Raw genomic sequence first — 24,494 nt, 5'->3', positions numbered from 1 at the left:
CCTTTTCTTTGTATGTTGCGGAGACAGGGACAAGTGGTGAGACCCGCTTCTATATCGAGATCATCTTTTAGCTTTCTTCCGACGAGGAGAGTCACCCCACGACTCATCGGAGGAACACTTTTTCAACAGAGTCATCGAAAGGGATTTATGTGACCTACCTGCAGCTAATTTCCCTTAACTTTCTTTCAGGGCTTTCACTGTCATCGAAAGGCCAGATCCACACTCTGATGTCTTATGATCGAATCCCAAACACCACAGACACACCAGATGCACATTCATAAGGGCCATTTTCGCCCTGCAGTTGTGCCATTTCTTAAACCCTGATTTGGGAGTCGATGATACCGACAAAGATGTCATATTTCACAGAATAACAGCAGGTTTCACAATGGAAACAAAGAGCGCCGATCTTCTGAATCGATAGCTCTTGCGAAAAAACGGAACGCAAGCCAACAGTCGCTGCGTGCGCTATATGTACCAATGATGACATCAACATGGAGACGGAGGCCCTCAGGGGACATCCAGTTGACAGGCTTCGATGCATAGTGCCCCATGCTGGAAAAAATGTCCAAAGCAGCTAAAGCTGGATATGGATATCTCAAAAGATGAAGAATGCGTGGGAGGACACAATCTATTCGAAATACAGTAACAGGTACCTAACTAACCCTTTCCAGGTAGGGGCAGCTTCCAGCAACAAACCAGGATGACTGTGGTGATAAAACGGGAAGAAAGAGGCAGAACAGCCGGAGATGGTCCCAACATAAAAGACCTGACGCAGCGCACACGTGGAGTCAACTGGAAGACAGAAAAGGCATAGACTGCCTGTACAGAAGCAGAAAACCCAAACGGGAGATTAGCGCAGGACTACGCATTCACCCAGTGCAACCAAATGTGGTCCTTAAATTGCAGTAATGGCAGGAAATCCTACAGAAATAAAGTAAACGTGCTCTTGTGAAAATTCCAGTAACAAGAGAGCTTAGGTACACGGTTTCCCATTTAATACCACCACTAGCAGCAGTTGGCCAAAGCGAGCCTATCTATCGCATACGGAGGGGTTCAGGAAGCTTGACCATCTGGTTGGCTTCTGAATCTGCCACTCATCCCAGACCACCCCCACAGGATGGGATATGGCCAGTACAGAAACATAGTCCGGTCTAAACTAGTAGAAATCAATAGAAAGCCTTCTCTTTGGGTACAAACAGAGCCTATATTGCCAGAACAACCATTTTAAGCCTACCTCATGGTTTCGCTGAAAACAGCAAGCCCCTAAAACAAAATGGCAGAGAGCAGGACATAAAAAATACATTACGCTACCAGTGTGGTCCCATGGCTTGCACCCTGGGTGAAGTCAAAACTAAATAACAGCTGCCACCTGCCTACTCCATAAAACCAATGCAGGGTGGTATAATGACCCTAGGGCACAAATAAGGTGCTTAAGAAGCAAACCTGGGACTGGTAGCATTATTGGTAAACCACAACCACATACCCAAAATGAGTCAATAAGGATTGAAATGGCAGGGGGGCTTCAGTGGAAGTCCCTCTGAGCACCAAAAATCGGTCACTGATCCATAAATAAAAATGGGGGGAAAACAAAAGGTTAATGGGCCGTAAAAATTAAAATAGAAATTCTGTCTTGCAGTGGGGTGGAATCCAGAAATCAAGCACCGACTGACACAAAATGATTCATGTCAGTTTGGGCAGGGCACAGGTAGCGCTAATAATTGAATAGGAAAGTGATGGTGAGAGGTGTGAGAAACCAGGTGTCGTCTCACCCGCTAGTCCCCGGAGGATCTGTCATCCAGGTGGCCAGGACTCGGCCATCTCTTTTGGATCCAGTTCCAAGGGGGTGGACCAGTGCGGGAGGATCACCTGGATGAGGGGTTTTCGGGGAGTGGGACGACTGATGGTGAGACACGGTATCCCTCTCTTCCCGGTAACATCTTTACCCCAACCCACCAGGTAGGATATATGGAAACTGTACCCCCACCTCCCCACCCACTGCTCTGGGAGAAAACAGACTCACACCCGAGCCGTGTACCTGCCATGTCCCACTACTATGGTCAGGCAAGGTCAGGACAATTACTAACAATCACTCACACCTGACTGCCATTAAACTTCCCCACAGGAGAGAGACGGCAAACCAAGGAGGGTTTGTAAGAAGGGGGAAGCAGACTAAAGAATCCTGCATTATGTATTGGAGATACACTCCCGCATAGCTGACCAAGGCGGGGAGGAGCAGCAGATGCTGTGGTATTGTTCTTGGCTCCACAAACAAAGAAGCGACATAGAAATCAAGACAGCCGGTGAGTTGGGGAGACCAATGCAAGATGGGTCTGTGTTGAAGTCAAGGTTGTAAGCGGCAACATTGCATGATAAGCACTGGAACGAACATTGTTAAATGCGTGTGATGAAAGACACAAGTAAAGCTAAACTGCTGATGAATGTTTGAACTTAAGAAGGAAAGATACAATACCATTGACAGTGGTCTGGCACTGTGAATGTTCTCAATCGAAATTCTCGGTAAGTTATCCCGCCAAGAGAAACGAAAGTAGAAGATTGATGAGAACAAATGTGTGAAGTGAATCAAAGTGGACCTGCGATGGGTTAAGCAAAACCCATCTCACATTTTAAAGTCTCTGATTATCAAGGGATCTGAGCCCGAATGAGAGGGATCTGTGGTCTGAGCCCGAACGAGGGAGACCAATTTTGAACACTGTGGAAAAGGCGCCTGAGCCTGAACAAGGGGGACCCGTTGTCCAAGCCCGAACAAGGGAGACCAGTTATGAACTTGTGAATGTGAAAACCCTGACAATGGAAAGGAACTTTTTTGTTCTGTCTGTTACATCATGCCCTCTGCAATAACAGGCTGTCATTGGGAGAGAGACTTTGGCGGAAGGCCGTGACGCCTATAATTTGAACTGTTACCTCGTGGCCAAGAAGCCAGAGTGTGTGCGAAACTCGCATGTGCGTTGGTGCCCCATGCTGAAAATGTGAGGAAGGGAAACAAACTTCTCAACCATCCTGACATATTCTTTCTTGAACTCTTTCCTTTTGCATACATTGTTATCCCACACCATTTGTATTTAGAAGTAAGGATTGGCAATCGGTCTATTAGTATAGGCCCTTTTATCCACTTGAACATCGTTATTTATTATTTGATGGTCGCAGCTTGCTCACATCTTAAGATTTAGGTTTAGATAGGCGTTCAACCAACCCATTTGAAGTTCAATAAACACCCTTGAACTGTGATCACTTCTGTCTGTCTTCACTCTTTGATACCATGTTTTCCTTACAGAGGGAAGGCGCTAAAAGAGCATCTAAAAACAGGCTGCACCAATCAGTCTTGAACTCTAGGCCCCTCATGTTATTTGTAAAATGCTAAACCACCATGTCTTTTATTCACATTGTTGAGTTCTGAAGAAGAAAATGCAATTTTCGAAATCACGTCCCTGAATCAGTTGTTTGTGTGACTTAAAAACGTTCATTTCATTGAACCCTCAACAACGTATTCTAAATGCAGGTAATACAAATGTTTCCTCAACACATGCAGCTAAAAAGAAAATAAACCAAGTTGTAGCTTATGCACACGGGGCTCTGGAAAACGTAATTAGTGTTCACCATGTGGTTTATTGTTCTACTAAGTGAAAACAAAAGCTTTTTCTGGTTATATTTCATGAAAATTATTTTTTAGGTTGTAAAGTTTGCAGTTTGCAGCGGCTATAATTACCCACTATTGTATGTCTTCAGTGGAATACATGTTTTACTAAACAGAACACCTTCCTCTCCGCGTAAACTAAAACAAGTTAGGACAGTCTCTTTTTCAAGTTCCAAAATATGTGGGGCTACTTTTAAAGTCCACAAGGTTTCGAGGTACAGCCCCGCCACTATGTCTCTGGGCAGCGTCTATGGTTCTCCACCTGTGACTGAATGCTATCGGTGAGGGATAAATAGCCTATTTCTTTTTTTTGTTTTACTTTTACCAATACAATGTTGCAGATAATTCTAATTGTGCTATTCAGATCCCTCTTTCATAATGCTCCACTGTGCACACATGTACCGTGATGTGACCATCTCCTGATATATCCAGTATCTTCCCTGCAGTGGCAGCACGGCAGTTTCATAGGTTATATGTGTATTCCTGAGCACAGATGCTGGAAAAAAAAAGTTCCAGTAGGCAGAGGTGGCTTTTTAACTGCCAGTAAAGGGTTCGAAATTAAGATTAGATGAGAAGGAGCTAACACCAGCTCCTGGGTATCGGGTATCACCCAGTGGCAGGTGCTACTGCTGGGGAACAAGAAGCGAGTGCCCATTGCACTGCAAATCTAACTTCCACACCACATGCAAACTTCAACTTTTTGTCTATTATGTTTAAATGTGTACTAGATATGCCCTAACACTTCTTTATGAACATTCTCACATACACAAAGTTAATTTCACATATGTATTTTTGGAAGCCACTAGTTGGTAGTTCGCCTGGGGAAGCTCCTGGTAGCAGTTGGTTTCAAGCTAACCAGGCCCTCCTAGGAGAGAAGCAAGAGCTAAACTTTACACCTTAATGAGGATTAAGCCAACAAACCGTTGGGGTAATATTTGCCTGGCTTCCATTGACAAAACTTGTGTGGCATTACTTGCCCCTCTTATCACCAAACTTGTCAATTCCTCTTTCAGAGGCTGAACAACAAGGCTGAAACACGTGTCTGGGGTTGCTGTTGGTACTCTTGTTCAGAAGAGAATTGCCATAGCATTGTTGTGCTGGACTGCCCATGTGGGCAGGACAAAGACTGATATGCAAATGGATATTTCCCTTCTATGAAAGGTACAGTGAGCTAAAGTGTGGCTGCGGACTCTCGAGCGGGTACCTTCCCAAAGAACAGGTCATTCAGCCGTGTTTGTTCTCACAAGGGGTCGCCTATGACAATTTTTTGACCTCTTTCAGAGAGAGCTTAGTTCCAGCAGTTATTAAACATGCTTGGATTTCTCCTCTTCTAAAAATAACCTGTGCTGGATCCAAACCTGGCATGCAACTACTGTCCTATTACAAACTCCTTTTTTACTGAAGATTCTGGACAGTGTCGCTCACCCCCATATTCAAGATTTTTTAAGTCTTCATAACATCCTTGGTCCTCAGCAATCGGGTTTTAGAGGCACTCACAGTACTGAATCCACTCTTTTGGACCTTAAAACTAACATCATGCAGTACATTGACAAAGCTAAAACCGCTCTTCTGATGCTTCTGGACCATAGTGCAGCGTTCGATCTTGTGGACCATACCATCCTAGCTGCCATTCTACAAGACTATGGGCCTCATTACAACCTGCCAGTCCGGGACCGTGCAAAATCCGTGATGGCGGTAAAAACGTTTCCGTGTCCGCAAGGGTGCGGAAAAACCGCCCGATTACACGCTGTCGGTCGCGCGCACCACACAGACTCGGAAACGTTGTTACCGCCGTCACGGAATACCCCACGGAAATGGAAATAACGAAGCCACAAGTGGCGCAAAACCCGTTTCCGCCGCCACGGACACGGAACCGGAAATACCATGATCGCCAAAACAGGAAACAGAGAGGCGGCCATCATATAAAAGCACAATCCATTGCCATCCAGAGCCAGCACAAGCACAATCCTGACTCTGAGAAGCCAAAAGGGACCACCAGCATGTCTGCCAGGATTCCTGCTCAGAGGCAGCGCAAACAGCGCTTCAGCGAGGCAGAGCTAACCGTCTTGGTGGAGCACATTGTGGACAATGCTGAGATGCTGTTCAGCGCCGACCAACGGCGTGCCACACAGCAGCGGAGGAAGGAGGTGTGGGCCGAAGCTGGGAGGAGCGTTGCAGCAGCGTCCTCCACCTAGAGGGAATCCATGGGATTGGGCAGGCTGAGGCAGGAGTGAGCCCACCTGCAGATGCCGGTAAGTGCCCAAACATGAATGCCACATGTAAATATGCAGTTGTGAGTACTGGGCCAAAGGACCCATTAACAACCCCCCCCCCCAGGCAGTGCATGTGTGGGCCAAAGGACCCATTAACAATCCCCCCCCCCCAGGCAGTGCATGTGTGGGCCAAAGGACCCATTAACAATCCCCCCCCCCAGGCAGTGCATGTGTGGGCCAAAGGACCCATTAACAATCCCCCCCCCCCAGGCAGTGCATGTGTGGGCCAAAGGACCCATTAACAATCCCCCCCCCAGGCAGTGCATGTGTGGGCCAAAGGACCCATTAACAATCCCCCCCCCCCCGGCAGTGCATGTGTGGGCCAAAGGACCCATTATGATCCGTATGGCAACCAATATCACTGAATGCAGACACCAGCAATCAGATGCATGTGACTAACACTATTAAATGTACAATCTTAATGACGCATGTGATGCACCCATCTGCCACCACAACAACACTAATTGCATGCCCTTTGTGTCCCCACAGCCGTTTCAAGTGACAGTGATACTGCACAACAGGCCAGCCAATCAGCATCGGCAAGTACACTAGCCACCGCCACCACACAGGAGGATGCTGCCGGCAGTTCTGCACCTCTGGCCACATTACCAGCCACTACAGATGTGCAGCACACCACCACCACCAACAACATCCCCACCATCTCCACACTGGCTGAGTCCAGACAGGTGCCACAGGAACCTATCATGGCCACCCAACACAACACCAAAGGCAGCAGCACTGCAGAGGGGGCGGCCTGCAGTGATAACAGTGCCCCGCAAGAGCACTCGGAAACGGGGCCACAGGGGGAGATGCCCACATTGGAAGACCTGTGCTCCTTCCATGAGCTGGGGTTCAGCCCCACTTCACTGGGGAGTCCCATGAGGTCGCCCACCCCATCCATGGCCGAACTGAATGCCCGCATGCAGCGGATGGAGGACCAGCAGGCTACCCTCACCCAGCTGGTGGAGAGGCAGCTAGAGGAATCCAGGCTGCAGAGGGAGAGCTACAGCGCCTCAGTGCGTCACCTGTCGAGGTCCATTGGACGCTTTGCGAGCACCATAGTGACCCTTGCACGCCATGTGCGGGAGGGCAATGACCACACCTCCAGGCTTGTGGAGGCCATGTTGGTTGGCCAACAGGCAAATCTGGCACGGATGCCCTCAATCCCTGATTCTGGCCAATCAAACACTACCACCCCATCCAGCTCCACTACTGCCAGCCCAAGGAGGCGCTCGAGTAGGCTAACGGGTCCCTTGGGCAAGGTTGCACAGAAGCGCACACGGAGGTGATGGCATGTGTGTGGGGCAGTGCAGGACACATGTGGACTACAAGGGTGTGAGAGGGGTGGTCACGTTTGGGTGGTGGGGTAGGTAGTTTTGGGGGTTTGGACAATGGGCTCTGGGTGGGGGTGGGCACGTTTGGGTGGTGGGTAGCCCCGGGTGTACAGCTTCCCTAACCAATGCACCTTCTTCCCTGTTGTTATTACATCAATACATCACCATTTCAAATCAAGACATACATGTGTGGACATTGATCATTTATTTTGCAGTGCAACTATTAATTCATTGTCGTCACCATGTTTGTGCATTACTGTGAATGTGCTGTGACTCAAAAGTAAATGCGAATCAGGGCATCCCGTGCTCTCTGGCCATCATGTGCACCCCCAGGGGGAGGCGGTGCCATCCCATCCCCATCTCCATCTCCATCCCCATCTCCATCCCCATCCCCATCTCCATCCCCATCCCCATCTTCCTCATCTGCGTCTGGTGGCATTGGGATGTTCCTGCGCAGGCATATATTGTGCAGCATGGCACATACCAGCGTGATTTTGCCCGTCTTCACTGGGCTGTACAGCAGTGATCCGCCAGATCTGCTCAGACAGCGGAAACGGGCCTTCAGCAGTCCAAATGTCCTCTCAATCATTCCACGTGTGCGGATATGTGCCCTATTGTATGCCTCTTCATGCCTGTTCCTTGGTCTCCGTACAGGTGTCATCATCCATGGCGTGAGTGCATATCCCGCATCACCTACATGGGATGTAGATGGGGGAACATGTCAGTGTTTGTGGCATCATGTCCTCATCTGCTGCTGTGCATTCTTGTATCATCATTCATTCATGCATATGAACCATGCAGTGTCTGGAGGTATGTTTTGGCCATCACGAGGAATGTCGCTGACTGCATATGGGCCTACACATTAACTTGCATGTTTGCTGTGCCCTGCGGGTGACATTTGATTGTGTGCATGTCATGGTGCAGTGCTGTCCACACATGGCAGAGTGACTCCACTGTACAGAAGTAGTAAATACACGTCGTATCATTTACTTCATGATGTTTGGCATCCGCTGTGTATTTGGTAGATGGAAGGGGGGTGATGCATGTGCGGTCACAGCGGCACACTCACAATGCTCATTGGCCTGGACACACACACACACCACTCCGACAGGGTTGTAGCATCGTCAGCTGTACTCACCCAATAGCCATGTGCTTTGTCCGGCATAGCGTTCCATGTACCGTGGCAACGTGGAATTCCGCAGTACCATTGAGTCATGTGATGAGCCTGGGAAACGTGCGCAGCAGTGTGTAATCAGTTGCATGGCATCACAAACCATCTGGACATTCAAAGAGTGATACTGTTTCCTATTGTGGAACACCGCCTCAATTGCATGTGGTACTGTCAGCTCGACGTGGGTGCAGTCAACTGCGCCTATGCAATTTGGCATGCCTGCTATGGCATGGAAGGCCAACTTGGTGGCAATGACCTCGGGGAGGGTGTGGGGTAGGGCTATGTGTTCCGACACATGGCGCAACAGGGCATCCAGTACCTGTACCAGGACTTTTGAGAAACACGGTTGTGATATGCCGTGCAGCTCACCAACCGTGTGTTGATAGGTGCCAGTGCCAAGGAAATGCAGAACTGAGACAACCTTCAAGAGGGGGGGGATGGCGGTGGGGGTGTCAATTAGGCTGCTGATGTTGTCCTCAATCATGGCGGTGATGTGCATGATTGTTGCACGGTCCAGCCGGTATAGGGTGTGGATCTGTCCTGGGGTGAGGTTCCAGGGTGAGGCCCTGATGCGTGGTATTGGTGGCTGGCGGCGGGGTCGGGCTGGCTGGGCAATGGGGTTTGCCATAGCTGCAGGGTTGGCTGGTTGCCGCCTGCGCCTCCTCCGCCTACGCCTCCTCCTCTGCGCCATTGCTGCCACCATGTGCAGTACTGCCTGTTGGTTGAGTAGGCCCAGTCCCAGTGCTACTAGCCCTGCTGCCTGCATGGTTCTGTGTTGTGTTGGGCTGGGTGTGGCCCTTTTGTAGGCTCCCAGTGGCCTGCTAGGTCCAGCTGGGCTGATTTGGTGCACCTGTGCCCTGATTCAGTTCAGCCGGCAGTGTATAACGCCATGTTCGCGGTGGCGGCGGTTCCGCCACCGTGATCACGGTATTTCCGCCATTTTTTTCCCGGTATTTCCGTGTCCGCGCTAGTTGTGATGCTCACGGTGTTTCGTGTTGCCGGTAACGGAGGGGTTTCCGTGCAGGCGGAATTAAGGGGAACCCTATTTCCGCGGTGGCGGTTTAGGGTGGTGTTATTACCGGGGCCGCGGGTCATGATTGCGCGGACATGCAAACGGTGCCGGTATGGTTTTACCGGCAGTGTTAATTCCGGACCGGAGTACTTGTAATGAGGCCCTATGTATCTTTTTTGGGGGAGGCCTCTAGTGGGTTCTATCCTTTTTGTCAAAACCGGACAACCAGAGTTTATCATGAGGATGCCATGGTTGAGGGCTATGGGTTACCATGTGGTGAATATTTTCCCTCTTCCACTTTTCGAATTGCTTGACTCAGAGAGCATAATGTGTGCAAACAATGCCGACGACACACAGTTTTCTAATTCCTCTCACTGGTAATCATACCATGGACACCTTGACAATAAACACTGTCTATAACCACATCCACATGTGGATGTTGCATAATGGATTGGCACTTAACAACGCCAAAACTGAGATCATGATTGTCAGCACTGTGCTCAAGCTATGTAAATTGGATTTGGTTTATCGCTCTTTCCAAGTTGCAGATTGTGCACTGGCGACTCTTTCTAAAGTCAAGACCTGTGGAGTTGTGATCGACCAGGAGCTCACGATCAAAGTGCACATCAGCAGCCTTGTCTCATGCTCATTTTAGATCAAGCTCCTTGCTCAAATCAGACCTTTCCTTGATTCAGCTGGTTGTGCCACTATGTCCCGTGTCATCATTGGTGCCCACTTTCACTATTGGTCCAGTCTCCTACAGGGCGTTAGCAAAGGTGAACTCAATCGTGTTCAGGTCTTACAAAATCACACGGTTGCTTTCTGTCTTTCAAATTAGTTGTCTTGGCTCCCCTCCAGACAAACTCTGAGATGAAACCTGGCCTGTTACAAACGCCAAAAGCCAAACAATCACTGGTACCAGATGGGTGTTGCCCTGTGACAGCTCCATGCCTCTGGAATGCGCTGCCCACCTGACCGGAGGTCGTGCCCTTCCCTGGACACCTTTAAACATAGGCTGAAGACTATTCTTTTTAAATAACTTCTCTCTATCCTTTTCTGTAGATTTTTCTAACTAGTTATCTGAGTTTTTCATGTTTTTCGTGAGTTTGTTCTGTTTAGCATTTCTATGCCAACACTTAAGAAATAAATGAAATTAAATAAATGAATAAATAGATGCCAGCAATTGTGAACTTTGCTATACTTCTGGTTCAAAATACCATACTTGTGTAACCCAGACAGCATGGTGGCAGTTATTAATATCTAAATATAAGCCATCCCTGTACATAAACATGGTTTCTACTAAGATTACACATTTATACAGCCACAAGCATTGGATGTTATATTATTGTCAGCTTGATAAGCATGGACTCACTCATGACAGGGCCTGGTGCTTGAGCTGTTTGGCCTGGGTGTACCCTCAACAACCATGATGTTGCGTCCATCCCAGAAAGCTTCTTTTTGATCCCCTTGTTCAGGGTTGAAACTTCCTCCAGTGAACAGGAACCCAACCCAGAAGGTACCCTGGGAACTGTTACTTCAAAGACAGTCCTGCAATGACGCTGCTCATCTTACACTAGGGTGCTTGTTACTAGAGATGGTTTAATGTAGGCAGACCGAGGAAGGGAGCAGAGTTAGAGTAGCCCAGCAGAGAGGTACAGACCACATAGGGGTCTTGTAATCTTAGCTTAGTTCTTAATAGGGTGCACACGCGTTCTGTCTCCCCATCCCCTTTCCTGCAGGCAAGGTACTCTGGGTATGACAATAGAAGGCAAAGGATAATTGTTACATAAACCTGGATTGGACCATTGACAACAGATGTGCTCTGGATCAATCTGCTATAACATTTTTCCTAGTTAAGGGGAGGGAGGGCACCCCTCCCCTTAGTTTATTCACTTTGGACACTGGATTAAGGAGGATTTTTTTTAAAACTCTTTTGGGGGTCCAGTCTGCTCCATATATCTTTGCCGTGGAGGTGAACACAGAGTGCTCTAAGTAAGGGGGGGGCGCTGTTGCGCACTGCAAAGATGGCCGCCTAATACTCGGGCTCCCGCACCGCCTCAAAATCCTGTGCCTTTAAATCCTTTTCTGGGCCAATACAAGACGCAAGAACCGAGTCACGGGTGCACGGAGGACTTGTCCCTGTTTCCTGAAAATCCTGGGGTGCTAACGCCGATGTTCGGATGACCTGGAGGTTCGCCGGCCCCTGATGAGGACGCGATTCGCTTAGGGTCTCCGTGGGAGGTCGACTCCAGCCCGCGGCTGCGGTCCGACGCAAGGCCGGGAGAAGGCGGGGCCTGTGTGCGCGATTCGTGCCCTGGGGCTGGGTGTGGGGCTCTGTCTGGGGCCTCTGCCGTGGAGGAGAGGTGGCTTATGTGCCATAGTGTTGCGGCTGATCCCGAGGCCGTGTGTCCCTTACGGCGCTCAGAGGCACGGTGCACCGATCCCGCTGCGTGCGCTGTCTCCGGGAGGTTCGGAGACACGTCCCGCTGCTCGCCTGTGACGAGAGAACTGCGACGACTGGTGAGAAACCACCCGACCTGCAACAAGTCAATGCGGCTCGATCTGGATGACGCCCGTGAGCACCGGAGCCGCTGTGGAGGCGTTGCGTGCTGGGCCGGATGCCCACGACCCCACGAGATCCTGCCGGTGGACCTCAGGCCCGAAGCGGCAAACACTGGTGCGCACTTGGGCGCGGACTATGCTGGTCCTGTGCTGCTGTGTGCAGCTTGATCCTTGGCCCACACCCGACCAACATACGCTGGGAGAAAGAGGCACGTGATGTGGATGGGGGAAGAAGGAGAGGTGGATACCCCTGCTGACTCACAACGTGGCCCACCAACCTAGACTGCAGGTGCGGTTCTGCCTGTACAGGGCATCCCCGGGATACACACTTGACCCTAATCCTTCGTTGTCTCGATCGGGGCTGGTTACTGCCCAGGACACAACATTAAAAACAGAGTCGGGGCAGGCGGAAGACCCTTCTAGGCGGTTTTTACTACTCTGGACACTGAAAATCCTGAGACGCTCCCCAGGGCCATACTATTTATTACCTCTGGAGCACTACGTGGGAGGGCACAGTCCACCGGAATTTTCACACCAGAGGCCGGGAGGCACGTCGTGACACATGAGTAAGCCTGGATGTGCTTGATACTATATAATTGGGAGGATACAGTTCACTCGATATTTCTGACCCCGCGTTGGTGGCCTGCTACTTTGGACTGTTGATCCCACAAGCCCTTGTCTAGGATTTGGGACCCAGTCCTTACAGAACTCCTGTGACGAGTCCGATAAGCACACAAGTGCTGTGTAAACATGGGGGAGCCAAACAAGTCCAACAGGGCATCCAAAACCCCCGGTGGCAAGAAGAAGGGCCCTATGGACACATTTACCAATGCGGCTAGCCACGCTGTAGCGATGGACACGTATTCGGATGAGGGCGCCAAGGGTGGACAAGAGGGGACAGACAGAGAGGATAGATTGGCCGCGCTGGTTCAGAGCGGGTTCCTGGCAGTGAACGCTAAACTGGACAAAATAGTTGCCACCATCGGCTCCTTGAGAGCCAGAATAGATAAAGAAAGCGCACGTGTCACGGAGACTGAGAGCAGGATAAGTGTGAATGAAGATACTATTGCCCACCACGGTCGAGATATATCGTACATCAAAGACACGATGAGCAAATTACAGAGTAAATGTGAGGGCCTCGAATCCAGGTCAAGAAGGAACAATGTCCGCGTGGTCGGAGTGGCGGAATCCTTCGGCAAGGGCCAAATGGAGAAAAGCATAGAAGAACTTTTCAAATCCTTCTTCAGGCCCGAATCGCTCTCTGAGCATTTTCTTGTGGAAAGGGCGCATCGTACTCTAGCACCGATACCCAAACCAGGAGCCCCGCCACGTACAATTATTGCTCGCCTCCTGAATTACAGAGACAGGGATATGATCCTTTGCTTGGTGGGAGAGGCCGGCACATTGCAATACGAAGGCAACCGCATACATATATACCCAGATTTCTCCGCCTCTGTCCAGGAGAGCAGACGCTCCTATGAACCGGTTAAGAAACTCCTCAGAGCACGACAGATCACTTACGCCTTGATGTTCCCTGCCAAAATGAGGATCCAACATGCAGGGAGGGCCCACTTTTTTGAAAACCATCTGAAGCCCTATCTTATATTGAGTCCTCTATACCCCTCCCTCCAAGAGGGGAACGATCTGCGCCGAACAATAGACCCAGACCGGCAGACTAAGATGTGAGTGCTCTAAGTAAGAGGAAAGCTCTTCTCCCTAACCATCCCATATCTCTATTTGGAATTACCAGCTGTCTGGACAAGAATTTCTCCAACTGAGAGACTAGTACCCAGGATCCTGCTTACTGGAGGTGACAGAACCCTTCCTGGTTTGGAAAGGCAGAAAAAAGGACTCTCCTTTCCACCGAGACCCTGGCCTGAGTCTACCAGCAACCACAGACCCAAAGGAGCAACCCCTGGCTCTCCCTGAATCTCTGAACTGCCTTGATGCTAGTTTCGGCTCCTTCGACGCTCACCAAGTTGTTGCAAGGGAAACCCAAGCGTCACCTCAGATCTCCATGCTCAACTGCTGTAACATCTGAGAGTTCGCTCGGCGATAACACCAAAGCTCTATTGTCTCTGTATTTGAGACCCACTGAGCATTCAAGCATCCCCAACCTAACACCTACTTCCTGGTTCCTACCTTCTTCGAGCCCAAAGCTGTTGCCACTGCAGTACCATGATGCTGTGACTGAACCAGTTGAGGCCGTTCACTGCTGGAGGCCTAGCTCCACTTTTCCGCACATAGGCCGCTGAGTTTTCCAGTGCCACCAAAAGAATGTCACCTTCCATTCCCAGCATCTTCCACCCTCAAGCTGTTGCTGTGGCCCAACATCACTGCATTGTTGGAACCAGTCACCTCCGCCCCCTTCCCTACCTTTTGAGTGACATATTCATGAACATTCACTCTTTGCTGCTGAAGTGTTACCTAAGCACTCCTGTCTACAAACCCAAAGTTACCCTTTATTTTAAAGTCTGCTTTCAATCCGATTTCCCTTAAGAGGTGGCTCAGTAGCATTTCTTTTTTGTTGTGGGCATTTTTCTAAGTTTAAAGATTCTGTTCTTATAGAACCTTGGTTTGACATTCTTTTAGTCTGGTACCACTGTACTAGTGTTGTTTGGATTGATTCTCGACCAACTCTCACCCCTTCATGAAGATGATGGCTTGCTCCCCGCCTACATTACCAAAAGTGGCTAAGGAGATGGATCCGTTGGGGTGTGCCCATTTCACATTTATGATTGGGGATCACTGCTGGTTTAGTAGGAGTGTGAGGCTGGGTAGGCACTTTAGCCACTACTCATCCCTGTACTCCTGCAGACTAGTAGTCATGTTGTCACACCACCTACTGATTTCACATTGACTGTGGGTTGCAACCACCTCTGTGCTTGGACAGATGTGTCCTTGCAAACCTTCCTGACCTTGCTACTTCTCACCTTGCCAGACGCCAGTAATTTCTCTTGAATATCCCACTCTAACCTGCTTCTGACGATCACTTCCGACTGCCTCATGAAGTTCTTTTGTCTCCTCTTGGGACTCTTTTCCAACCACCCCCTCTTCCTGAAACTGGCTCACCTCCTCCTGTGCAACTGTACACACCATGTCCTCCAAATGAACCTTCTCCTCTTGCCTTCACCCTTTTTCCCACACTTCCTTGCAATCTGCTCTCTATCGCCAGCTAGCTTCATACTCCTGCTGCCCCCTCTGACTCAAAACACCCACGCTGCTGCCATTTTGAGTGGGCCCCGTTTATATCCAGGTGACTATTTAACTTGGGACCTTTGATTCAGGAACTAAAAAGGAGTTGAGCTGGGAATATGCTGTCCGGTCGATGAGTTTCGCGAAAAATCTGGTGTTGGAGATCGTTCTGTAGTTCTTGGGGTCAAGCGGGTCAAGGGATGCCTTTTTTAGAAGTGGCTTGACATGCGCTATTTTGAAGGCATCAGGGAAGATGACAGAGCTGGGGGAGTCATTTAGTATTGCTCTTGCATGTTCTCCTGTGCAGGTAGACTAGAATATTTCTTTCTGGACAGAGGCGGTGCAGGCTTCGAGGGGCGACCCAAAGGGTTTGCTGGGTGATAGTAGGTCAAGGAACTAGTCTCTGGAGATGGGCCTGAAGGAGTGGAATGTCGGGAAATTGAGTGTCGGGGCAATAGGATCAGGAAGGGTTGGTGATGGGAGGGGGAGAGCAAGGACAGTTTGGTGTTAAGGGATGTCATCCTGTCAAGTGCTGTGTTGTAGAAGTGTAGGGAGAGGGAGTCGCAGATGGATTGTGAGGGGGTCGGTTGGGTAGAGGTGCAAGTGGGTTTGACGAATTCTGATATGATCATGTGGAGTTCTTTGCTGCGGTTGCCACAGTTGAGAATTCCATTATTGTAATAGGCTTTTTTGGCCTTTCGGATTTCAGCTTTGTAGTTGGTGGTGCAGGGCGAACATGGATCTGCTGAGAGTAATTTTCTTTTTTGGCATTCCTCAGGTGGGGCGTGAACCATTTGGGGGACGGTCCATTGCGTAAGGAAGCAGGGCGCGAGAGGGTGAGAAGAATTATTGAGTCATTAAGCTAGGAGTTGATGGTTAAGGGTCTATCAGGGGAGCGTTGCAGGGGGACGAAGAAGCAGGGTTTCGGCTAGGTTGGAAAGGATCTTGACTTTGTTCCAGCATTTGAGATCCGGGGGTGGGCCGGGGGAGCTGTAGGAGGAGGGGCAGGAGTGTGGATAGAGAAAGGGATGGAATAGTGGTCTGTCCAGAAGAGTGGTTTGGGCGGGATATATAAACCAGGTCATGTGAGCCGAAAATTGCATCAAGGATGGGCCCACCTCAGTGGGTTGGACCAGTGGTATGATGGAAGAGGTTGACTGCATCAAGACTATCAACCAGCGGATGAGTCATGGGGTTGTTAGGGATATCAACGTGTTCTGAATGACACCTGGCTTAGTAGGATCGTTGTCTGTCTTCCCTCTGGCCCCCTCCCTTGCCTTGTTGCGCCTTGAAGCACTTGTGTATAGGCGCGTTATAAATGCCATATATCATATCGAACCAAATATTGATGTCTCCTAGGAGTACAAGTGAAGGGTGGCTTACTTGAATGATAGCTATTGAATCACAGAGGTTGTTGGCGAAATGTCTGTTGTATCCAGGGGGCCTGTAGATGAGTAGGAAGCTGTGGGAGAAAGTCGGTGGTAGCGAGAGTTACAGTATAAGGGATTCACAGGAGGCAATGCATGTCTGGGATTCAACAAGTGAGACAGAGAATTGAGGATTGAAGAGGACTGCCACTCCACGACCTTTGGAGTGTATATTGTGGGCGATGAGCGAGTAGCTAGGGGGGGAAGACTTCATGTGCTACAGGGGCAAAGTCATTGGAGAACCAAGTTTCGGTGATAAAAATGAGTTTGGGCTTGTCAGAGGATAGGAGGTCAAAGATGCTGTGTCTGTTTCTTGCTACGGAGCGGGCATTAAAAAGGATGCAAGTGACTTTGTGAGGGGATGTGGTTTCCGTGGTGCTCATCGGAGTGGGAGCTTGAGAAACACGGTGCTTGGTAGGATGGTGGGTGTGGTAGGAACATTCGGGGTGGTTGAGACAGGTTGAGGTGGGATAGGGGAGGGTCAGGGTGCCTGTGGACTTTGAGTGTTGGGTGAGACGGTTACGCAGTTGGGGGCGGGAAGAGGAGGCGGGCTGACGTAGGTATGTGAGAGACGAGTGGTGGGTCAAGGGGGGTTGGGAGGGTAGTGAATGGATCCGTTGGTGTGTGAGCGTTTAGGCAGGTAGATTTTGGAATGGGTCTGGAGGGTGCTGGGGGTTTAGATGTACAGGGTGAGAAGTTAAGAGAAAGGGGGTGGAAACTGGGTGAGTGGAGAGGGGAGTGTAAGGGGGAAGGTTGGGCTGAAGCAGAAGTGGTGAGGAGTAGAGGGTCGAGGGAGATGGCCAGTCAGTTTCTGCATTTCATGGGTTTTGGTGCCACCGGGGTGTGAGAGAGGGTGGAGAGTCAGAGGGGGAGGGAGATGAGGCTACTGTTCTAGCAAGGGCGAGATGCACTACTTTCAGAGAGGGGAAGGGATGTGAAGGGGTGATTTGCTGGTGGGGGTCGAGTAGGGGTTAAGGGGGAGCGTGGCATGGGAGGCTGGTCGAGAGGGTGGTGAGTTCCCCAGTGGGCTATGGGCGAGGGAGTGGGTGGCATGGGAGGTCAGAAGAGGGGGGTCCTCAGAGGGTACAAGGAAGTTGACGTGGATCTGCGCTGTTTGGAGTGCCAGAGGGCTCCCCTGGCTTGGGAGTTTGATAAAGGTTGTGGTGTATGGACGGGGGGTATCAGGGTGTTCTCAATAGATGTCAGAGGGTGAGTGGAAGTCGATGTGTTAGGGTGGGATGGGGGATAAGCGCTTGAGGAGGCAGGTGTTTGGCGTGCCTGATTGCTCCTCTGATCTTAGAGTTGGATGAGGGATGATGGTAGGAGAGTGGGCGGGCAGTGTCTGGGTGTATAGATGTGAGGGGGAGGGGTCGGTGTTTGTGATCAGATGGGGATTAAAGGGGGGGGTCGTGAAGTTGGGTACTAGAGCGCGGGCCAATGCGCCACGAGGGTTCAGAGATGGGGGGTGAGGAGCGGGGAGGCTAGGGATCGGGATGGGTCAGAGCAGGGTTATATGATGAGCTGGGATCTCTGTGCCTGGGGGAGGTCAAGGCAGTACCTAGAGATTGATGAACTAGCAACAGTAGATGTAGCGCCCCTAAATTGTACAACCTGCGCCTAGATTCTGGACAATAGTGCAGAGGGAGAGGGCCAAAGAGGGTAGCGGTAGGGTGAAGGTCTAGATGCAGTTGCGGCATCTAAAACATAGACAAGTAAATTACAGTACTATCTCGGGTGGGTACTTTCTAGATGTGAATCAATTCAACAAGAGCAATTCCCAAGAGTGTGTGACAGGCAAATAAATCACAGTATCATCACAGCGGGCACCCTCTAGATCTGATCAATGTAACAAGACAAATTCTAAGGGAGCAGCACAGGCAGGCAAATCAATGTGGTCAGTCTCTCTATGTGAATTAATCTAACAAGAGAAATTTCAAGGTAAGCGGTACAGGTAAACAAATCACAGACCAGCAAAAGCAATTCCAGGTGTGCAGTGCAGGCGAGTAAGTCACAGCACTTATCTCAGTGGTCACTTTCTAGGTGGGAATCTAGAAAGGCTGAAGCTAACATGAATAATCTCTAAATGTGCCGGATAGGCAAATAAAATTACAGTACTGTCTCAGTGGGGACCTTCTGGATGTGAATCAAAGCAACAAGAACAATTTTCTATGTGTGAGGTATGTTAGGGAGAATTATCATTCTATGGCTAATTTCCCTTACCTATAGAGTCCCCCAGCAGCTTTGCTGAATTTGAAGGGTTTGTTTTTTTCTCCTGCTAAGAGTGAGACTCTTTCTCCCACTCTTAGGCATATTTGTTATGTGTCTTCTAGGCTATTTTTTTGTGTTCAATGTCTATGAGGTTTATCTCACCCTCATAGGTGCCATCGTTTTACACATGTTACACAGCACCCTCAGTGCAGTGACACAGGGGTGTCATAGTGACCCCCAAACATAGACTCAATACCCTGGGACTGACTACTGTCTCCCAGGGCATGTAAAGTCCCCATTGACTTTACTAGTCAATTTTTATGAACTAAACCAGTACAACCCATCTTACTATGGAGGTACTGGAAAGGGTTAATAGTTTTTCCCTGGTGTTCATTTTCGAGAGGGAACCATACAGTCCCTCTCTCAAAAGTTTCTGGCTGGTGGCAGTGGTTAATACCGGAAATATTTGACCGTGAATATTTCCCTATGGGATTTTCCGATTGTTCGAGGCTACCGCATGTTCTGACAGCCTCTAACATGCCGCCGGTGTATTTTAATATTAACTTTACTCTGGTAGATTTTATTTGCCAGAACTTTAATATAACTTCTTTCTCGTGTCTTTCTCTAAACTCCTAACCCAGATCCTTTGTTCGTCCTTTTGGCGGGCTTCTGCCAAGAAGCCTTCCTTTCGGCGCCACTGAGTCTGGGGTGGGTCCATTGTGTGGGAGGGGGAGTAGGACCCCTGGACAGGGTTGCCTCAGCAACCCATGTCCCACTCTGCCCTGATAGGCTGGAGGGTCTCCCACCAAGATGACCACTCCACTGTGTGAGTGACAGCTAGGCTGTATGAATGGGGATCTTTTTGCATAAAAGCAGGGTCCTGAGGACTGGAAGAGAAAGAAGTCACCACTGGAACTAAGAAGCCGAAGAGGAGAGAAGCCTAAGACATCTGCAATGACTGAACCACCGGTGAAGCCCTGCTGCAGCGTCTCACCACTTTTCTCCACACGACGAGAGAAGATCTTCATCTGCAAGAGCATTCTTCCCTTGAGCCGGTGGTCCCAACCAGAGTCGCCAATCATCTTCCTGGACCTGCCTTGGTCGAATCGCCAGTACCCTGTACTCGGAGACCGGATAGCCAGGCACCCGTCCACCGGGACTGTAATTTAAAGGAGCGTACCTTTTATTCGTCGGGCAGCACCGCGGCTGGTTTCATCCCTGGGTAGTGCAGTAACTCGAACCTCCCTCCATGACGAGAGCCTCTCTTCCTCTGCTGGATCCCCCGAACTGCAGGAACTACCAGGAACAACTGCCACGGCAGGAGCCGCCACTTCATATTAAGGTACATTCTTCTGCCAGGCCGCCCTTTTTGCGTGGTAGTGCTAAGGGTGTTTTAAATCCTTTACCTACCTGTTGGGTTGGCTGCCCCTATCTTCTAAACATTGTCTTTCACCTTCTGCATCCACCTTTTCGAAATCGTTAACCAAAGACTTGACTGCAGCTACTAGAACATTTTGCTTCTGGGCCCTTTGTCCTGTACCACTGACTCTGGCACAGGCCTATTGACTCTGGCTAAATTTGTTAGAACTGCCTTCTCTAGATTGCTTCTCAACTAGAACTGTGTTGGTGCACCTACTTCTTATAACCACCTCTTTCTTCCCACTTTTAAAACTTGTGAAGTGCCATTTTGCTTGGTTTTCATTTAAGTATTCTATATGCTAAAATACTGCCTTGCCTAAACTTGTTCACAACCTTATGGGAAGTGTTGCTAGGGTGTGTAAGAAGGTATTCCTGTATAACTTGTGCTTTCCCTCCCTTGTGAGAAATTGCTAGAGTGCCATTTGTGTTTCGTTTTCACTTTGCCGTTTTGTTCAGTTTTCACTCTTGCTCAAACTTGTCTACAATTTAACTAGGGAGTTGTGTATACTTTCCTTGACTGATTTTAACTTGCTTTATTAACTGTGATTAATGTGTTGAACTAGAAGTGTGTAAAATAAATATATATATATTCGTTTTAATACAAAGTTTTGGTCAGTGTTTCCTTGTACCATAGTACTGTAGCCCTATTGTGTAAACCCTGAATACTGCTCATCTCCCTCTTGAGATAAGTCTGACTGCTTAGCCACACCTACCAACTAAATCTTTGTGGTACAGACTGATACCAAAGGGGATTTATTGCTCATACCTGTAGTCTTAATCTTCTGTAGTGCTCCGTAAGGGAACTGCACAGGATTCTGCCTAACAAGGTACAAATAAATCACAGTACAATCTCAGACGTCAATTTCTAGTTGTGAATCGAACCAGTGAGAGCAATTGTAATTGTGCAGCCTAGGCAAGTAAATCACGGTGCCATCTACTGGGTACCATCTTGGACAGAATAAGGCACTTGGTTGAAAATGCATTCAAGTGTCTGGTGCCAGGAGCAGAGCCATCTCTTCACCGTCACAAGTAGCGACTATGGTGAGTTCCCGACTTATGGTGCAGTCTGTGCAGTTCCAGTAAGTGTCTTGAAAACAAATAGCAACGCGTGCCATCATGGTTACATGGTCAGTAGTAGTCTTGCAAACAGGGACATGGTTTCACATGCAATCATGTGCTTTCTTTAAAAAGATAGGCTTGCGCATGGGCCTGGTGTAACTGTCCCCTGTCTGATGCCAGGTACAAAGTAATGGTGACTAGGGCATCCTCGACACCACCCTCCCTCCCCCCCACGGGTCAATCAACTAGCTTGGACCCCTAAGTAACCCTACTAGTTATCCCCATAGTTAGGCAGGGGACATTACAACCATTTTCTTTGTTTACTGGGACAATATGCATACAACGAATTTGAAGGTGGTCGCCTTTGCTAAAGATTTGTTATTGCAAAAGAAAGCATTAACATGTATTCTATTGTAAACACGGACAGCCCAAGTGTATGTAATACATGATGCAAATGTAAGGTTCTTTCATTCGCAATAACGCGGTTCAGACCACAGAGCTGTGAAAAGTGTGTTGCCAATGGCAGAGCTTGTGTGAAATGTGGTAGAAATCCTACGTTTTTCATCAAACTGATGCTGCCTACACAAGTTCCCTGTTAATTCATTCATGAGTTTGTGTAATGTGTTAGTGTTCATGTTCTTTAAAACATCAACTCTAATTGACTATTTCTTTTCATTAAGGATGTGTCAACAGTGAAAGTTCCTTTATCGCCAGTGGACCGTGGGACACAAACAACAATGGTCGCTCCTTTCATGGCCTTTGCAGAATTTGATCTGCATCCGCAGAAACCACACGTGTCCAAGCAACATCTCTCTGAAGCCCCCACCACAGAGACGCATCTTTTTAGTCACCTCCCGCTACATTCTCAGCACCATGCCCGAGCACCTTACAGCATGATCCCACTAGGGGGCATCCAGCTGGTTCCTGCTGGCCTAGCTGCGTACTCTGCCTTTCTGCCAATTCAAGCTGGGCCCGTGCAGCTCACTTTCCCTGCAGTTGGCGTGCTCCAGAGAAACGCTAATGCACTCAGTGACAAGTCTTCCGAGACCTCTGGCCCTACAAATTCAGCTGGAATCGCCGAAATGAACAGTGTCCTGCCATGTATCCCCTTGGGTCAGGTTCACGTGCCAGGTCTGCCAAAGCTGAGCACCCCTCTTCCACCGTTAAGCATGGAGACATTGAACATCCTGGGTTTGACTAATTCCAATCTAGCCCCACAAATGCACCCCTCTGGTCTTACCCTAAATGCTTTAGGTCTGCAGGTTTTGACTGCCAGCCCCTCAGCCCACAGTAATACGGTCCCTCAGACACACATTCCAGGCCTGCAGATATTGAACCTAGCACTGCCAACTTTAATCCCATCTGTCAGCCCAATAGCTGTGGATGCTCAGGAACTTCCTGGCTCACCGACTTCCAGAAACAACCCGTCTGAAGTTCCCCTGGAACAGAGGTCCATGCGTTTTCCCATCACAGACACCAGCCAGTTTGTCAGAGCTGGATCTTCTCAAGTGCAGCCTTTAGCCCAGGATTGTAATGTCTCTAAGACATCGGGGCCGGCTGCTGAGTACATTAAGCTGAATGCTCAAGAGAAGCAGCACACAGAAAGAGTTGACAAAGTGAGGCACCCACATCAGCCTTATGATATTGCATCTTCACGCAGCAGAACAGCTTGTTTTGTACCGGAGCCCTACCTGAAAGTAAAATGTGACTCTTCGTCCAGGTGCCCAATTCGCCAAACTCTTTCACCCGAAAGACAAATAAGCAGGCGTGTAGGGTTGACTCGCATACAAAATACTGTGCAGTTTAGTGATGCCAGCAGTGATGATGACGAGGACAGGCTGGTAATTGCAACCTAATGCTTTTTTAAATTATGTTTTCTAAAAGACACTTGAAGGTTTATTTGAAAGCCTTTTTTCCTTAAAGCACATTTTTTTTCAGAGAGGAACTTGTACCGATTCTTGTGCAATCATGAACTCTTGACCAATAATTGTTGTTTGTCAGCGCCAGCCATTTTTGTACATGTTGTATAGACAATTGTGCCTTTTGGAGTTTTATTTGTAGAAAACTGTACAGATGATTGAATATCTATCCATCTCTATAATGTGTGTGTGTGTGTATGTATGTATACATACACACACACACACATATGTATATATATATATATATATATATATGCATATATATTGTATAATAAAGCAAAATAACAGATTGTGTTTAGTAAGTAAACATATATTGTCTGACAAAGCAAAAGGTTTAAATTATATATGTTGCACTGTTAATTGTAAATTTCTATGACTGTTGGGAAGCGTTTTTGTGTACAGATGTAGTATATAAAACACCATATTTATTGTATTCATACGAGTCTATGGAAATTGATATGTCCTTTCTGTGCAAGACAGTAGCTTTACACCTTACAAAAGAAGTTGTCTGTGTGGAAAAAAAAAACGTTATAGTAAATCTTTAATTACTAACTTTAACCTATGTTGTTTTGTACCTTCTTGCTGCTATGCAGCAGGTTTTGAGCTACGTAGAATATGCCATTTATTTTGTTACATTTGTAAAATCATGAATGGGCAACGAGACAGAATTACGTATTCTCCTCAGACAGATCCGACGGGATCCCCTAGGTAAAGGGAACAGATGAAATGGAGACCTGGTTTCCCGGGACCCTATGGTAGGGTTGTACATTTAGCTGAATCATATTTCGATTTAAACTATTAAAATTATGTGATTTTAATATTTCTCCTTGAACTCCGTCGCCTTTCCACATGTCTGCTATCCCTGGGGCTCAGCCACCACCTCTACAAACGTTTCTGCATTCCGAACATTGGTGAAATCAACAAACATAACCTGTGGAACGTGCATTTGAATTGTGGAATGCTGACACTGGGGATGTATTTGTCACATTAGCGGACTGTGCTCACAGCCATGGTGTAAAATTGTGTGAATTTCATATCCTGTTGTTTAACCATAAACTACGATTACACACAGTAAATAATTACCTGCCCCGCAAGTTAAATGTTTATTTAATTTAATGTTTACTTTCCTCTTTTTAGGCGTGAACGAGTATCTAGAATATAAGGTTTTTTTGGGCCACTAGCTACCTCATTTTTTCACGACCCCCAAGATCCATCTGCTGGAGCAATCATTGGCCACTTTATAGGTAAACTGGGTGGATGTCA

At 48.5% G+C, this 24,494-nt stretch overlaps 1 protein-coding gene across 2 annotated transcripts in view; it reads left to right on the top strand.

Annotated features, from left to right (window-relative positions):
- The window catches only part of HIVEP1 (HIVEP zinc finger 1), a 1,356,272-nt gene extending 1,332,483 nt beyond the window's left edge, over positions 1–23,789 (top strand). For both annotated transcript variants that reach the window (XM_069620429.1, XM_069620430.1), the window contains exon 9: positions 21,993–23,789. In XM_069620429.1, the coding sequence (XP_069476530.1) occupies positions 21,993–23,168 (1,176 nt within the window). In that variant the 3' untranslated portion in view covers positions 23,169–23,789. The remainder of the gene's footprint in view (positions 1–21,992) is intronic.
- The last annotated feature ends 705 nt before the right edge of the window (positions 23,790–24,494 follow it).

This window comes from Ambystoma mexicanum, chromosome 5q (genome assembly GCF_040938575.1).
Source record: "Ambystoma mexicanum isolate Mex_15411 chromosome 5q, UKY_AmexF1_1, whole genome shotgun sequence".
In the NCBI taxonomy this organism is placed as follows: Eukaryota; Metazoa; Chordata; class Amphibia; order Caudata; family Ambystomatidae; genus Ambystoma; species Ambystoma mexicanum.
The sequence above is the reverse complement of the archived record's forward strand: the minus strand, read 5'-3'. Positions and strand labels throughout refer to the sequence as shown.